The sequence below is a fragment of the Balaenoptera ricei genome, chromosome 4 (genome assembly GCF_028023285.1).
Source record: "Balaenoptera ricei isolate mBalRic1 chromosome 4, mBalRic1.hap2, whole genome shotgun sequence".
Taxonomy (NCBI): domain Eukaryota; kingdom Metazoa; phylum Chordata; class Mammalia; order Artiodactyla; family Balaenopteridae; genus Balaenoptera; species Balaenoptera ricei.
In genome coordinates this window covers 29,227,316-29,245,250 of record NC_082642.1, presented here as the reverse complement: position 1 = coordinate 29,245,250, position 17,935 = coordinate 29,227,316, and the positions used below count along the sequence as shown (strand labels likewise).

The following is a 17,935-nucleotide window of genomic DNA, read 5'->3' as shown; positions in this document are numbered from 1 at the left end:
TTTCATATTTACTTTTATTTTGACAAAGTCACTGCTTTAACTAAATTTTTAAGCCACTTTCAGTAAAAATACTGGGTTACTCAAAATATGATAAATGCTTTGATTGGTGGGAGGACATGGGGAATATGGACTTTAAAATTCATAATTTAGCTATAATTGGCATGGAGTGCCCAACATAGTGTATTCAGCTACATGCAAATAATTTTTCTTTCAGGCAGTCACAGGCCATGAAGAGTGTGTAGATGCATTGCTTCAACATGGTGCTAAGTGCTTATTACGAGATAGCAGGGGCCGGACACCAATACACTTGGCAGCTGCCTGTGGACACATTGGTGTTCTCGGAGCTCTTCTGCAGTCAGCAGCATCTATGGATGCAAATCCAGCCATGGCGGACAATCATGGATACACGGCACTTCACTGGGCTTGCTACAACGGTTAAGTACACAGACACAGACCCACGTTACCTACCCATTATGTACCACAGAGAGACAACTAATTAACACATTCTGACTTTCATGAGAATGATATATTATGAATAACCTACCACGTAGCTATAGCTTACTCCAGTGCCTTGTCGTGCTAAAGCCAAGATGCTGGTTTTCAGAGATGTTTTGAGATAAGCAGTCACTAAGTTTAAAAGTTTTTTAGACCTTTGCTTCAATAAGTATTTTGCATTTTTAAGATAGTTTTGTAATATTAATTACTTTTGTAACATTATTAATAATATTATTTGTTATTAATATTAATATACTTTTATATTATTTCCAATGTCTTTTATATAGTTATGTTTGTATTTTTATTATATTTTGATTTCTAAATATACTTGTTATTAGGGAAAAAATGACAGGTAAGAGAAACAATGAAAATGTATCGTATTCTAGACTGAAATCTGTGTATGTTTTCTGAGCACGTTGCAAGTTAAGATCTTTATATCAACAGTAACATGTATGTTCAACATTTTAAGGGAATAAAATCCTAGTAGAATAAATCACGGAAGTAGAAACTAGAAACTTGGACACTTTTGTGGTTAAGTGAACTTGGCTGCATGATTATAACAGACTTACTTTTAGCCTCCTGGAGACTAACCGTCACAGTTAGTCCTTTTACAGGTAGACTCATTAAAGGTCAGAGAAGTATAAAGCTATTTTTAAAGGATAGATGTGAAAAATGGGATTTCGCTTTTGAAATGTCACTAAAATAATGTAAGTAACAGAGCATGTTGAGATTTGATCATCTTAGAAAACATCTGGGTACGTTATATGCAGCGTAAAACATCAGTCCTACCTAAGTGTATGCTTAGGGTTTTATCAGGGATGTGAGGGGTTTTTTATTTGTTGTGAATTTCAGTGTAGCATTCAGGTTATTGTTAGTTGTAATAGCATATCTGCAAAACTAGTTGACAGTTCTAACAACTTTCCCTCAAAATGTACAGAAAATAGAAATTGCCTCTTTATATAATATCCACTTGCTTAAAAAAATAAGCATAGTGGCTGTTATAAAATTCAGCTGACTGCCTTGCCAGAGAGGAGGTTTCTATCTTTCTGTAATACACTGTTTTATGTGGTTCTTTTACTGGGAGCCATTTTGACAAATAATTGTTGAGTTGTGGTAAAAGAGGAGAAATCTGAATCTTGCAAAATTATAGTTTAATTAAACATTTTCATAAGCATTTTCTAGATAACAGTATTTTGATTTTCATATTAATTCTTGTATCAGAATTGAGAGCTCTATTCTTTTGTTCTGAGAAAGCTTTGATCTCTTCTTGAGGATTGACCTGTGGCTACATTTGGTCATTTTGCAACTCTGAGTACTGATGGTGCCATAGAAAACTTGAATAGTTAAATATATTGCTAATTCAAAAGCTTGGTTTAGTCAGTTTCATATTTTACTACCTCAGATCCTTGGCCAGAATAGTTTTGAAAACGATAAAACCTTTGGATTTCAACTCTTCCTTTTTCAGCTCACTAAAGTTGGTATTTAATGAATATAGCAAAAGTTGTCCAAGGTAAATCCTAAGTCAAAGAAGATACTATATTTTGCCATTGAAATTGGTTTGTCTTTATAATGTAACTTGACATCTTACAAGTATAAGGAAAACCAAATAGTAGGAAAACATCCACAGATAAAACTATTTTGAAACAGACTTTTATTGGTTCTTTTTTTTTTTTTTTTTTTTTTTTTTACGTCAGTGAGAATTAACCATTGGAAAAATCACACAGTAAGGTATTTTTCCTCAGGTAGAGCATTTAGTTGTAAAAATACTGCTGTAACTATCCTTTGGAGAGTTGCTATTTATTATAACATTCCTACCACGTCTTTCCGGAGAACACGGTTTTCCTAAAGTGAGTTTCTTACTCCATCACTGCTGAATTTAGATTCTCTGAGCACGTTGTGTACAAGACACAAAATTTTGCACAAACTACGTGCCTGGTTGCCATTTAAAGATCATAACAGATGTGTCTAATTTCCAGACTGTAGCAAAATTGGTGATGATTCTGAATTGAGCTGGAAGGAATTAGATGTGTGTTGGCTATATGTACAGAGACTGTACAGGCAGTGTAAAATTAATACCATATTTACAGCCAAAAGCCTATTTTATAATTTGGCATTCTGAGAGTAGAATATGTAAAATAGTTTTACTTTGACTAGTAATTATTGTATGGCTAAAAAAAAAATTGGAAGCACTCCAACAGGATAGAAAACAACCTTTCTCTCAAAATTAAAATGGGATGATGGCAAAGCTTTAGAAGAGAACTGGTTATACATACCCAACTTTAAAGTCAGATTTTCAGTTTATTCAGTCATTCAATCACAGAACTAAGAATACTTCCATGATCTCATGTGTTCCTTTTAAAAATGTATCAATTTTTACGAAGCTATAAGCATCTTCAGAATATCCCTCTAAAACACGAAGAGACCAGTTTTATCCTGTATACTTTTATAAACCAGGACACAAAGTGAAGAATTTTTCAGCTTGACATGACCCCAGTAATGACTGCTGAATCCAGAGCCCCGGGACTCCCTTTTGCCATCCACAATCTACGCAGACAGTGATTCTCACATCTTTCAGTCTCAGGACCTGTGGCTTATAGCTGTTAGTATTTAGTATTTACTGTACTGGAAATTAGGACTGAGAAATTTAAGGATATTTATTAATTTATTTTAAAATAATAATCCATTACATGTTAATATGAATAGCATTTTAATGAAAAACAACTATTTTTCAAAAAAATATTAATAGAGTGGCACATTTCTTTGATGGCTCGTTAAAGAATAGTTTGCAGTATCACCTTGCAGCTCCCCAGACCACACCTTGAGAACTGCTATCCCGGGAAAATAGGAGACTCTCAAATCAATACTGGACAACTTTCCTTGGTTACTTCTTGGCCATGAGTTAACATTTGGAGAGGGAGAATTGAAGCAGGGTTTCCCACCCTCAGCACTGTTGACCTTTGAGGCCACATAATCCTTCGTTGTGAGTGACTGTCGTGTGCATGCAAGAGGTTTAACAGCAGCCCCGGCTTCTACCCACTAGATGCCACAGCACTTCCCTACCCCATCCCCAGCTGTGATAAGCAAAAATGTCTCTAGACATGGCCAAATGTCCCCTGAGGGCTAAAATTGCTCCAGTTGAGAATCACTGGATGAAAGAACTGACATGATGGAACATAACCATAGGTTTTCTAAAACATGCTTTCTTTTCCTGGTAAAAACAATTATAGGATGAAGATTAAGATGAACTATTGTTTGAGAATGTTAGAGTAATTAAAAAAGAAAAGAAATAGAGCATCACTTTGTTAGCCAGATGTTAAGCCATAGAAGTAAAGAGGCTGTTTAAGAATCTAATTTATTCCTAATGCACATCCCAAATGACTAACGAAATAAAAGAAGCAACATTTCATTTTCTGCCATTAATACAGCAGTGGGGATACTTTTACTAAAACCCTGGCTTTGAAAATTGGATTAAGAAAAATCTGAGGTTTGGGTTTTCCCCTGTTATCAAAGTTGCTATTAAAAACTGTGGGCCTGGCACCTATTAGTAATCAATATACTTGACCTTTAACCCAGCAAGATCATTTCTAGAAAATTGTTCCTAGAAATAAATACAAAGAAATACTTTTTAAGTACTGGAACATTTACAACATTGTTGATAATATCACAAAGAAAAAGTAGCAGTCACCTCGAAACTGATAATTAGTGATTAAATCCTTTATGATACATTCTGATACTGTGAAGTTCTTGCAAACATTCAACAAGAGGATGTCTGTATATGCTACTGTGGGAAGATATATAGTTTTTAAAGTAAAAAACAAGTTGCAGAACAGAACATCCCAATTGTGTAAAAATTTTTTAAAAAGGAAGTATGTGTTTATGTGCATGCAGTTGTATATGCCTAAAAATTTTCTGGAACTGTAAGGTAATAATGGTCACTAGTGGTCACTAGAGAGTGGAACTGGGGAATGGGGTGGGGACAGGGACATGTACTTTTTTCCCTCTGAACACTTCGATAGAATTTGAGATTTTACCATTAACTCCTTAGTAGAGCCAGAAAATATTCAAATTGTGAAGTTAATTATGCTGTATAAACATATATTATTTTGAAAGTTATACTATGCCTTATAAATAGGACATTTTTAAAAAATAATTCCCAAATAACTCTAACTGGTCACCATAGAAAGGAATAATGAGACTAATTTTTTTTCCCTACAAAGTAAATATTTGTCATGTCAATAATAAACTGATATTGGACTTCCCTGGTGGCGCAGTGGTTAAGAATCCACCTGCCAGTGCAGGGGACACGGGTTCAAGCCCTGGTCCGGGAAGACCCCACATACCATGGAGCAGCTAAGCCCATGTGCCACAACTACTGAGCCCACGCATCGCAACTACTGAAGCCCGCGAGCCTAGAGCCCGTGCTCCGCAACAAGAGAAGCCACCGCAATGAGAAGCCCGTGCACCAACCACAATGAAGAGTAGCCACCGCTCGCCACAACTAGAGAAAGCCCATGCGCAGCAACAAAAACCCAACACAGCTAAAACACACACACACACAAATAATAATAATAAACTGATATTAAATTATCGTAAGAAGCTACTGTACTTTAGGTCCTGAGGTTGTACATTGAATTCCAAAGTGCCTAAAAATGTGATGTTTAATGGGTTCAGGGAACTGATTACTTGTAATCCATGTAAAGTCTTATCTGTAGGGATATGTTGGTGTGTATGGGCACGTCACTATCTTTTTTGGATTTTAATATCTGATCCTCATTTACTTATTTAGGTCACGAGACATGTGTAGAACTCCTTTTAGAACAGGATGTTTTCCAGAAAACGGAAGGAAATGCTTTCAGTCCATTGCATTGTGCCGTGTAAGTAAAGGCAGAATGAATCGGATTTGGTTTGAGTGTTTGAGAAATACACCATGGCTGTGAGAATGATCACCTTGTTACCTTCACAGGATAAATGACAACGAAGGTGCTGCTGAGATGTTAATTGACACGTTAGGCGCCAGCAGCGTGAACGCCACAGATTCAAAAGGAAGGTAGGAAGTCAACCATGTAGGAAATTTTAACTACTAGATTAGTGTGGAAGAATTTAAAGAGACCCCATTATTAACTAAAAGTTGATTTTATATTTACAAGTATAAATTGTTCCAAAACCTTAATTACGTTCTCATTGTAAAAGGCTTTTCTACCATGGCTTTTAGCCAGTCTTCCTGGCTAAATGATTTCCCTTTTTTAAAAAGATGTGTGTTTGTTACCCAAAGACTCTTTTTAGTAAAGTTAACAGATTTCTAAATAGGAAGAGTCCAGCGTTTGTAATAGATGGCAGTATTTGGGTCAGGATTTATTTCTTTCAGAATTTCCTTTAATGATGTAATTTTTTTTGGCAATTTCATAATTTATCTTATACTAGTTTAATTAAGGGACTTCTATATTATCAGAAATACAAATTTTTGTGGCAGGAGTTAAGTAAGCTTCCCCCATTAAGCCTATTTGTGTCCAAGCAATGCCTAGTATGTAAACCCTTGAAAATTGCTTTCATAAATTGAGTATACAGTGCACAGATTTAGTCCAGTCTTCCCATTTCTCTGTGTGCAGAACTCCTCTCCACGCGGCCGCCTTCACAGACCATGTAGAGTGTTTGCAGCTGCTACTCAGCCATAATGCTCATGTCAACTCTGTGGACTCCTCTGGGAAAACACCTCTCATGATGGCTGCAGAAAACGGACAGACAAATACAGTTGGTAAAGAAACTGCTTAAGGCTTTTATTACTCTAAGTGTGGATATTGCTTATGTATAATGTAGCTCCCATCTGACTCTAGTTCACTGAATTTTGCATTAGTTATCTCACCGCTCCTGAGATTTAAAACCTTTTACTTGCTTACACCCACGTTTTCATTAGGCCCACAGTATTTCCATTTGCCCTTACTGATTGAATAGTGACGTTACCAGGCAGTGTTAGGATAGTAGTTAAGAACCCTGGCTCTGGAGTCAGATCGAATGTGGTCCTAGATTGCCAACTAAGCAACCTCATGCCTCAATTTTTTCATCTATAAAGTGAGAAAAATAACAGTATCTACTTTGTAAGGTTGTTTTGAGGGGTAAATAAGTTACTGTAAATCCAGAGCACTTAAAACAGTCTTTGAAATTTAGTAAAACCTCACAAAAGGAATGGTAGTTGCTGTTGTTCTTGTCTGTTACTTATACAACAGTATAACAATATGGTATAGACCTTTATATTACAGTGTGTTTTTTGCACTTAAGTTTTTGCTGGAGGGATATTTTTCCTTTCTGTCTTCATTTCTCTACAGTGAGTTCTTAGTAATCTGAGGTGTATGTTCATAAACAAAAGAGTTGATAAAATTTTTCCTCGCAGAGATGCTGGTTAGCAGTGCTAGTGCAGATCTGACTTTACAAGATAGCAGTAAAAACACCGCCCTCCATCTGGCTTGCAGCAAGGTAGGTACACGTCCTAAGGATATATTTTCATTGTTAATATCAACAGTGGCATTTAAAGTTTTTCCACTTAACTAAAATGAACAGAGCTAGGGACCAAACCTCTCTAATAATCACTGACATCAGATGTCTTGGGAAAAAATACTGATGTGTTAAGCACCGTGGTATATGAAAGTTTCCAGTAAGCCAAGTAAGTTTTGGACCACAAGCCTAAACGTAATGATTGTCTTTCTCTAATCTCTCTGATCTTAAATATTCCTGTCCTCTTCTATGACCCCATTACACCAACACATGTTCGGGCAAATATTTAAGGCATTAGCCAAGAAAATGCATGGCATATGTACGGTGATGTATATGTTACATGGACTAGGGTTGGGGTGTATTGAGTGTATAAATTCATCTTTAATGGTGCTGAAGTTTTTAAGAGTTATTTGCCATAATTTTAGGGTCATGAAACTAGTGCCTTGTTAATACTGGAAAAGATAACAGATAGAAACCTCATCAATGCAACCAACGCAGCTTTGCAAACGTGAGTACTTTCAGTGTCTAGTGTAAACCTTGTGACCTATAATTATAAAAATGATTAATGGGGTTCTTTTTTAACATGGGACCATTGGAATCAGTCTGTCACAGAAGCAGTTAAAAAATAAGGAACAGTTCTTATAAGTGACAAAACTCATTTCTAAAATCATCATAATTAAAAGGCATATTACTAAAAAAGCTTTTGAATTGAAATGTGTTGTTTCTCAATCCAATTTTGTGGAGGAAAGTAATACTGTTCTGTGTGTTTTATGGCAACCAACTGGAATAATACATTATTTGACACTAGCAGTAAATGAGGCAAAAAGTTTTATACGTGTCTGTAAGCTAGAGAGATTTCAGAAATAATCAGGTTCTAATTGTGAACTGCCAGCCTCCAGGTGACTCCTTAAATCCTGGATCAGTGTCTCCCATTGTCTTCTCTCCATTTTCATTTGCTATTCTACTTTGAGACTTAGTAAAGAGAAAAACCTTATAATACTGGTTCCCATTCATGTATCAGTCAGATCCCTTAAGGGTCCAAAAATGAGTCATGGAAGCTGTAAACTGTTTTCAGAGCCTGTTGGAATTTGTGCTGTTGCAATTTACAGTTTTTATTGTATATTCTATTATACATGTTTGCCAACCACATTTCTTAAAACAACAACTTAAGAAGGCAGTTTAGTTAGTAAAATCTCCTCAAACATTGAGTCTTGAAGGAAACTCACAAAAGGGTTTGGTGAAGGTGGAAACCTGTTGATGGGCCCAGTGCTGAGCTCAGCTGCATGACGGGGCCTGACAGTGCACTGCACGCTGGCTCTGCCGTGCCCCGCTCCCATCTTCATCGCTGTCAGGACCACGGGCCTCCAGTTTGCATCTCTGGATCTGCACAGCCAAGCAAAAATGGTCTTCAACAACCAGGATAGAGAGAGTGAACGAGCACACACACGCATGGGCGTGCACACATGTACGTGTACACATATTTTTTTCCCTCCAGACCTCTGCATGTTGCTGCCCGAAATGGGCTAACAATGGTGGTTCAAGAACTTTTGGGGAAAGGAGCAAGTGTGCTTGCAGTAGATGAAAATGGTAAGTAGCTTCTGTGTTCTCTTTCCTTAACCTGTTAGAAGCTTTCATCTTTTGATGACCCATATTTGAAGTAAAGTAGACTTGGATATTCTTTATTGGTCAAAGAGAAGAGCTGAAGTTAATACTGACTCGGACTTATACTTTGTGGCAAAGGGAATAAGGGCAAGAGAAGCAGGAAAAGTCCATCTAACAGGTGAACTTCTGAGTTTCATGTATTTATTAAATCAGAGTTAGGGTTTACTAACTTTGGTTTAGTGATACCGCCTTTGTTTATCTTAGTATTCAAAGAATTTGTTCTGTCAACAAATATTTATCAAGGCCCTTACTCAAATGCCAGGTTTTGTCTAAAGCTAATCTTCCCACTTATGCACTCTTTTGCATACTTGAGACTGCCACTTTAGCAATTCTTTGCTTTCGTGTCCTGTAATAATGACTTTTTTGTAGGAATCTTTCTAGATTATTCCCATCAGCATAGGAACATTATTTCTCTTATCTTAAAAAATCTTTCATTACTCCCACTGCTCCTACCAGCTGTTGCCATATTTCTCTGTTCCCCTTTGCAGCACAGTTACTCAAAAGTTGGCTCTCCCTCTGTCTCCACGTCTCCTTTTTGTTGCTCTCGTGAATCCCCCCGGTCAGGCTTTTACCCCCATCGCGCTACAGAACGGTTCTCAGCAAGGTCACCAGTGACCACTGCAATACTAGGAGTCACCTCTCCTTTCACTTGACACATCAGAATTTGACACAACTGATTATTTCTTCTTTAAAAATAAGAAAAGGCTTTTAATGTGGAATTGAAAACATATGTGAATAAGGGATGTGAAGGTTGCAGTTTACCATAGCTAGTGTCCACTATTCCCCCCAAAATCCATTGTGCTGCACACTGTTCCTGGGATCAGTAGGTACAGATCACTTCAGGGCAGGATAAGAGGGAGAGTCAGAGAGAATACATATGATTTGATTATAATATCCTTCTTTAGGATATTCTTTTTTTTTGTTAATTTATTTTATTTTATTCATTTTATTTTTGGCTGCATTGGGTCTTTGTTGCTGTGCGTGGACTTTCTCTAGTTGCGGCGAGCAGGGGCTACTCTTCGTTGTGGTGTGTGGGCTTCTCATTGCGGTGGCGTCTCTTGTTGAGGAGCGCGGGCTCTAGAGCGCACGCTCTGTAGTTGTGGCGCACTGGCTTAGTTGCTCCGCAGCATGTGGGATCTTCCCAGACCATGGCTTGAACCCATGTCCCCTGCATTGGCAGGTGGATTCTTACCACTGCACCACCAGGGAGGTCCCTAGGACATTCTTTGTTCACAAATGCCTGGTTCCTTGAATTGATAACCAGGTGAGGATTTGTAACTCACTACTTTGTTGGTTAGATTTAAATAACCAGATTTACTGGAACTGAAAATTTTTTGTTTATTTTTTATTTTACTCATTTCTTATTGAGGTATAACTGACATACAGTATTATATTAGTTTCAGGTGTATCCCTTTTTTTGGATAAACTTTCTTTACTTGGCTTTTAGGACTCCACATTTTCTTAGTTTTCCTCCTACAGTACTAGTTACAATTTCTTGCGCTATCCCCAGCTTGTTAATATTGGAGGGCTCTCGGACTCAGTACTGAGTTCTTTTTGCTTTCCCTACCTACATTCACTCCCTGGGTGACCTCATCCAGTCCTTTGGTTCTAAACACTACCTCTGTGCTGAGAATTCCTAAATTTCTGTCTCCAGCTGCCTAATTGACAGTGGATGTCTAATGCACACGTCCAGAACTGAACTGATAGGCCTTTCTCTCCCCCTCTGCCGAGCCTGCTGTGCCCACAGCCATCCTTGGCTCAGCTGGTGACCGTTCCCATCCTTACAGTTGCTCCTCGACCCCTCTCACACCCAGGGCACAATCCACCAGCATGTACTACTGACCCACCTCCAAAGTATATTCAAATTATGCCCACTTTTTTCCCTCATCTACCACCCTGGCCAGGATCCTTTTAAAATACATGGGAAGATGCTTTCCTCTGAATCTCAGTTTACTGATAATCCTTAAATGATCTCCAAGGCCCTACTAGGTCACCCCACTCCCCATTACCTCTCCCACCTCATCTCCTACTCTTCCTCCGTCGCCGGCTCCTCACACCAGGGATGTACATGCATTGTCATGTTTGTTCTGGCTGCTTGCTTCCTCTGCTTGGAACACTCTGTCCCCAGCAATCTCTGACTAAACCCTTCACCTGTTTCCAGTCTTAACTCAAATGTCATCTCTTCAATGAATCCCATCCTGACTACCCTTTTTATACTGCAGCCTGCTGCACACACCGTCCCCCCCCATAGCATTTTCAGTTCTTGTTTAACCTGCTCTACTCCTTCCACATTCTTTTTTCCATAGAGTTTATCTTCTAACATATGAGGGCAGGAGTCTTTGTCAGCTGCACTCACAGATCTACTCTAAGCAGTTAGAAGAGCGCCCGGCCATGTGGGGCTCAGTGGGTATGTGTTAGGTGATGATGTGCCGAGAACTGTGCTAAATCCTGCAGGTACAGTGTAGAGTAAGACAGCCTGCTTCCTTGAATGGCAGTGCACATAAACCCGCTGTCACAAGGCCCTTGACGCAGTTCAGTTAGAGTAACCCTAGAATGCCATGAGAGATATCGGGGAAGGCATCCCACAAAAATGCGTTCTGAGCCAAAATCCAAAGGACAAGTAAAAAGTGGGGAGAAAACTTTTTAAGCAGAGAGCGTGATGTATTTAGAGATACAACGCAGGGCAACATGAGTACTGAGTTACGCCAGAGTCTCTTAGGTCAAGTGGCAAAGGATCTGTGTATCAGGGAGACAGCAGCTAGTCTGAAGAGGAGCAAGCCTAGACTAGGAAACAAGTTCACAGTTAGGGGTGGAAGGAGGGGGTGGGCAGAATTAAGGCAGAGACATTGGAGATGAAAGGACGTTGATGTTTCTAGAGCCCTTTTGATGGGACTCATTGGAACTCTGCGAGGGAAGAAGTCGCCTGCAGCCTGGTGTGGGGGAAGTGCCATTGTTTAAGATGAGAATGTAGTAGGAAGAGCTGGGTTCAGTTAGGGACATGAGAAGAGTTCACTGGAAACTCCAAGTGGGTAACTGGATTGTGGATATATGGATCTGGAGCCCAAAGTCAGCAAGATCTAGGTTGGACATAGGGATTTGGGAATCATCAGTAAAATGTAGTCATGAAATCCATAGAAGTGAGTGGTATCACCCACTAAGATAAGTTCAGACTCTCCTAGCTATAAAAGAAACTTTCACTATCAGTAAATTACATTTCTGGAAATAGAGCAACTATAGAGATTAAAATCAGGAGCCTAAATCACTAACCTGTATAATATATTTGGTCACACTGTGAGGCTCTAAATCAATAGCCAATAGGCAATCTTTGTTGATCATTTTCAAGGTTTTATATAGCTTTTCCTTATAAAGAGATGGAAGGGATAGTATAACAGATGATAATGAAGGTCGCCTGTGACCTGATGTCTTCTGACATACTTTGCAATGTGAAATAGTAATCACGGTCCAAAGTTGGCAAGTCATAGTAAGTACCCATCTTATTTTACAATCAATTCTAACCTTCAAATTAATGATCCAGTTATAAATTGCTCCAGTAACAACAGAGGTTAATGATTAAATTAGGCTCTATGTTCTCACAATCTTCTCTCCCTACCCAACCAAGTGTTTCCTTCCTCTGTTGTATTGATACTCTGTGGTGCCTTAGGGCTAAAGTCAGTCTTCTTCTGCTAAAGAAGGGAACATATACAAAGGAAACATTTGTTTTGACTTAGGAGCTTTAAACCTGTTTAGTTTATCTGTTTTTCTTCAGTGGACTGTGACCCTAAAAGAGAAGTTAATTGATGGCCATGAGTCATTCATTGAACAAGCATCTTTTGAGCACCTGCTCAGAGCCTCATTCACCAATCTGTGCACATGTACGTTTCTCAGCATGTAAGCACTTACAGAACGACAAATTAACAGTAAGACTCTCCCACCATTCTGAACAAAGATTGGTCAGTCTGTTTTTTTCCCCTTATTCTAGTCTGATATTGTCTATGAATCTGGACGGATAGAGGTAAGTTGTGAGATAGTGGAGGAATCATCCATCCTGGGCCTCAGTTTCCTCTGCTATAATGTAGTCTGTTAGGTCTCCTCCCACCCTAGATTTCTATGACTTTCCTCTTTCTCTACTTATTGGAAAGTTCTCAGTCATTCCAGTAAAACCAATTTATTATATAAGCTAGGTAATTTAAAGTATGTGTAAAGTTGAAGGACTTTAGGCTTATTTCCTTGTATTAGTGAAATGAGTCTTAGGATGAGTAATTTTTAAATTTTATCTTTAATTCTAGGCTATACCCCAGCTTTGGCCTGTGCTCCCAACAAGGACGTGGCTGATTGCCTCGCTCTCATTTTGGCCACCATGATGCCTGTCTCATCAAGTAGCCCTTTATCATCTCTGACATTCAATGCCATTAACCGTTATACAAACACCTCAAAAACAGTCAGCTTCGAAGCCTTGCCCATCATGAGGAATGAACCCAGCTCCTACTGCAGCTTCAACAACATCAGCGGGGAGCAGGAGTACTTATACACTGATGTGGACGAGCTCAATGACTCCGATTCCGAGACCTACTGACCGGCTGAGCCAGAGGTCCAAGGGGGGAGTTCTGGCACTGACGCTTCCAACTGTGCTTTTCTGGAAAAAGGCACTTTCTTATTCACGTACAAATTCAACCTAAGAGGAAAGATGACAGAGTGGACGAATAGAAGAAATGTGGTAACATTACGAAGAAGAGTTTTAAAGGCAAGTTTTGCAAAAGGAACTTCTAGAATCTTGAAATAAACTTGACCAGAGGAAAACACTTTGATGGCACATTGCTTTGTGGAATTATGTAATTTGGTTTTGCAGTGCCAAGAATTATTTGGGACACTGTGTACCGTAATCTGCTCACACAAGCAACGCTATCGTGAAAGAAGAGATAAGGACACTAGATTTCAGTTTTATCAGTAAAACTACAACTAAATTTAAGGGCAATAAAAGTTTGGTACAGTAGGCATGATGTGCACAGCAAATTGCCAAAGGACCAAATAACTCAAAGGGTTTTAATAGAATGCCACTTTGCGGAAGCTGGAGCGGGTGAAATGAGACATTATCTAAACCAAACTTTAATATTTCTGAAAATGAAGCTGAGATTTGGTTTTAAATGTTGATTTTTTTTTTTTAAGAAAACATCTGAAAGCCTTCTAATACTGTATTAAACCATGAGAGAAAGCAGATGTATTTTTACATTTTTTTTTCTTTTACATAAAAATTTTAAAATTCCAACTTTTATAATATTAGAATTGAAAACCAGCTGATTGGGTGCAGTCAGGGTGAAAATATTTGTGGTGTAGACATGAGGTAGATTGGTGTCGGGCTATTGTTGCCCAGTTTTGAATGGTTTAGGTTTAAAATTGAACTATTTTTGTTTGAAAATGTAAAGAATTTCCTAGAAGAAGGAAATTTCATGAAATCAGGAAGTAGATGATTTTCACCCTATTGCAGCCAAGTGGTCCTGGGGAGTGGAGTTTTCAACCTCACTACTTTGGATGGTACACCTTCATCGCCTGTGTCGCCCTTGTGCCTCCACAGTGGATTGGGGGATTTTCGTTGTCATTGTTTAGTGAAGAATCAAAAAGAGAAACACCCTTGTTATTCATAAGTTAACGCCATCAGGTTTCTCTCGGAAGGCATTTCTATATTGGGCAAGGTTTAAAATACTAAAGCCTTTAGGTCTTATTGACTTTAAAGTAGGGTGTTTATAACATGCTACTGTTTAGGGAAGGAAGCAATTGCCTGCCGAATTGGAAGACTGCCTTTTAAATAACAAAAAGAGGGGGGAAAGGCTGATGTTTAGGCTTTTAAATAACAATTTATATGGGTCTGCTTTTACTGTAACTGTCACTTTCCCAGTGAAAATGATTTCACATATGTAGGGGGTCTTCCAGGTCTGGGTAGAGTTCCATAAATTTTCACAAAATGATACCCAATTTCATTTTATTCTTTTTGTATTGTGAAACTGGAAACTTTATGACATTGTAAATTATCAGCTGGTTTTTCTGAATATAAAGTGTGAAAACACAGAACAGTATTTTGATCTATTTGATAATTTTGTGGGTTTTTGAAGAATTAATGAGCATGTAAATAGAAATAGTGACTGCTTGAATACTGTATTTACTTGCACTCTTTCAGTACATCAAGATTCCTGTATATTTTAGAGTATAATAAAACACAGATGTGAGTTGTATTTAATAATGTATTTGTATCTGTGCATATTCCCTAAAAATCTATAAAGTTTCTAGGGCATTGACTACTAGATTTTAAGCATTTTTTTCTAAAATATTTACAGAAATTATAAATGTAATCATCCATCTTTTCTTTTTAATATAAAGAAGTCATAATGGACCCTTCCTAATTATTAGTGGTAGGAAGGTGAATATGCATTTTAAAGACAGCGGACTACATTTTCTATTGTACCTTTTGAAAAAAAGAAAAAACTCAAGAGGATTCTAAAAGTATACATACGTGTGCTTTCTCTTTCCTTTTAGGAATTCTCTTCTGAATTCCCTGAGGGAATTTTCTAGAATCTCAGAATTGAAAGAGACCTGAGGTTCATCCAGTCTAACCTCTTAGCAAATACAGGAGTCCCTTCTACAAGGGTGATCTTTCCACCTTGAATACTTCCAGTGACTCTACCTCACCAAGCAGTCCATTCAGTTGTTGAGCAGCTCTGTTAGAAAGGTCTTCCTTAGGTGGAGCTGAAGCCTCCTTCCCAACTGGGAACGTCTGTCCTTGGGCCCTGGTCTGTCCTCCAAGAGAAGGCTGAGAACCTCGGCAGGATGACTTACGCCCTCTGCCGTGTCTTCTCTTTTGCAGGCTACTTGACTTGTCTGCTGAAGTGATTTCCAGAAGGACTCATTAGACACACTGTTAGATTTACCGCCTCTAATGAAACCCAAGGTGTAGCTATAAAGTAACAAGCTGTTTTTAATTTATCCTCACACATACCAGAAATTAGATCTTGCATCATTTTATGTAAATGATGCCATGACTGGAAATACTGGTGAGGTGGGTCTTCCGAATCACTTGCCCACTTAGGAAAGCTATTCCATTGCTCTGTGATCCCATTTTGTGATAGTCTGTCCCCCAGCTTGATCAACCACTTCCTTTGGTCGGCACCTGGTGAGGGGAAACCCAAAGTACTGTCCAGAACAGTATCTTAATGGCACTAGTATTGTTGGGGGAAGCACGCGGACTGCTTGAATGAAGGGACACAGCGCCAGTGAGTTCCTTTATAGTTACACCTTGTATGTCAGAGGCATTCAGGCCCTGTTCTGTAGTGGTTTTTATACCTGCACAGAATAGAAAAGCCTGTTTGCTTTTTTAACTTCTGCATGAAAGATGACATCTGAAGTATCTGCTATGTATTATAATACCAGCTTCTGTTGTAGAACTACTTTTAGGGCAGTGGTGGTAATAGCAAATGATCTCCTTTAATAAGACACACAACTCAAAACAGTGCCATTTAGTTCAGGATATCTGTAAGTGTAGCTGTCGATTTGGGGTTTAATTTCGCTTATATTGGACCTTTTAAATGAAATAAAGTTTTTTAATGCAATAAATCAAGTGTCTTTCATGTGCAAACTTCTTTTCCCTTAAAATATCTGATTAGTGTTCAGTTGTAACTGGTTTTTACCTTTCTTTAGAAACTTAACTGAGTTTTCAATAAAGCTGTTTTACAATTTAGATGAACCTTTCTAAATGGGCTTTTCAAATACAGTTATTCAACAAATACTTACTGCTTCCCCGCTATATACTTGGGCATGGGAATGGGCAGAAAGTGAGCCTAGAAATTGGGATCTTGTCCTCTCGGAGCTCACAATTTCATCATGGAAAGGTACGTACCTAAAAGTGGAAAGTGTGAAAGTGTAATTGAGGTAGAGATGAACTGCTAACTATGGAGGGTCAGTGAACAACAAGTTCACTCTGGGAAGGGTGATCAGAACGGGCTTCTTGGAAGAGGTGGCATTTAGGCTGGACTTGGAGGAACAAATATGATTTGAGCAGGTGGAGAAGGGGCAAATGATATCTTGGATGAAAAGAACAAAATCAGCAGTTCTTAAAATGGTTGGTGGAGGGGAGGTGGATGGAATAGATATCAGCACTTAGCATTCCCGAGCTAAAAAAAAAGCTTATTATAAACATGTACAGAGATTAGCTAGAAGTGAGAACAAGTAGATGTAAATAGGCGATTGGAGGAGCAGGTCAAGAAGACGTTAATAACTTTTCCAAATCATCTTATGCTGATAATAACAACAGAAGGTGCATTTACGGTGTTTGTCATGTACCAGGCAAGGTTGTAAGTACTTGAAATCCATATCTTAATCCACACAACTGTCCTATGAGGTAGGTCCTATTAATAGCACCATTTAACAGGTGAGGAATAAGGCAAAGAGGTGAAGTGACTTCTGCCCAAGCTTGTTTGGCCAGTAATTCATGAAGCCTAGATTCACATCCAGGCAGTCATTTCCACCACTGGTGCTCAATCACCTGATGACCTCTAATATGCTTTCCGGTCCTTGTTGAAATTGGCAATTTTGAAGTTGGACCATATGCTTGACTACTAAATTATGTAAGTTCCTTTCAGTTTTATTATCCTAGGTCACTAGTTTTAAAAGAAACAGAAATGTACCACAGCAGATGTTTATTGAACACCTGCTGTGTCCCAAGAACTGTGCTAGGCTCTGGGCACAGAGCAGTGAAGAACGGAATGTGTCCTCGTGATGGAGCCTAAGAGAATGACATCTGCTTACATTTCTGTTGCTGTTGCTGCCTCAGGTCTCGTCAAGCTAAAATACTCATCCTCACTTATGCCTTTGCAGGTTGGCTGACGGGCTCAGCCGGGTGACGCCTCAATCTGGAGTCTGGCTGGGCTTGACCGCTCATCGTGAGTTGGGCTCGATCTGCTCCATCTGTGTTCTCTGTGAACGAAGCACAAGAAGGCAAGCCTGACCCGCACAGTTCATGCCTCTGCATGCATCACTGCTGCTAATACTCCGCTGGCCAAGCCCAACCTCAGTGAGATCGGGCAGTTGGCTGTGCTCGTTGGGGAAGGATAACTGGAGTTCAGTTCACAATTCATTTAGCCCTGAAATGATGAGCCAGGCTAGCGTGTCATTGTTCTCAGTTTATCCCCGGGCATGCTTAGCTGTCTTTGCTCTCTGCCTGCTCCTTCCCTTGTTGTGGTTTCTTCTGGTGTAGGGGATTCAGATGTAAAACTGGGTAGCAAAAATGAATTTGGAATTGGAAAGCTCT

General features: G+C 38.9%; 1 protein-coding gene across 4 annotated transcripts in view; it reads left to right on the top strand.

Moving 5' to 3' along the window:
• The window catches only part of ANKRD28 (ankyrin repeat domain 28), a 175,858-nt gene extending 159,625 nt beyond the window's left edge, over positions 1–16,233 (top strand). For all 4 annotated transcript variants that reach the window (XM_059920372.1, XM_059920371.1, XM_059920373.1 and 1 more), the window contains 8 exons: positions 215–434; positions 5,282–5,369; positions 5,459–5,542; positions 6,102–6,247; positions 6,881–6,963; positions 7,407–7,489; positions 8,477–8,568; positions 12,930–16,233. In XM_059920372.1, coding sequence (XP_059776355.1) covers positions 215–434; positions 5,282–5,369; positions 5,459–5,542; positions 6,102–6,247; positions 6,881–6,963; positions 7,407–7,489; positions 8,477–8,568; positions 12,930–13,216 — 1,083 coding nt within the window. In that variant the 3' untranslated portion in view covers positions 13,217–16,233. The remainder of the gene's footprint in view (positions 1–214; positions 435–5,281; positions 5,370–5,458; positions 5,543–6,101; positions 6,248–6,880; positions 6,964–7,406; positions 7,490–8,476; positions 8,569–12,929) is intronic.
• The last annotated feature ends 1,702 nt before the right edge of the window (positions 16,234–17,935 follow it).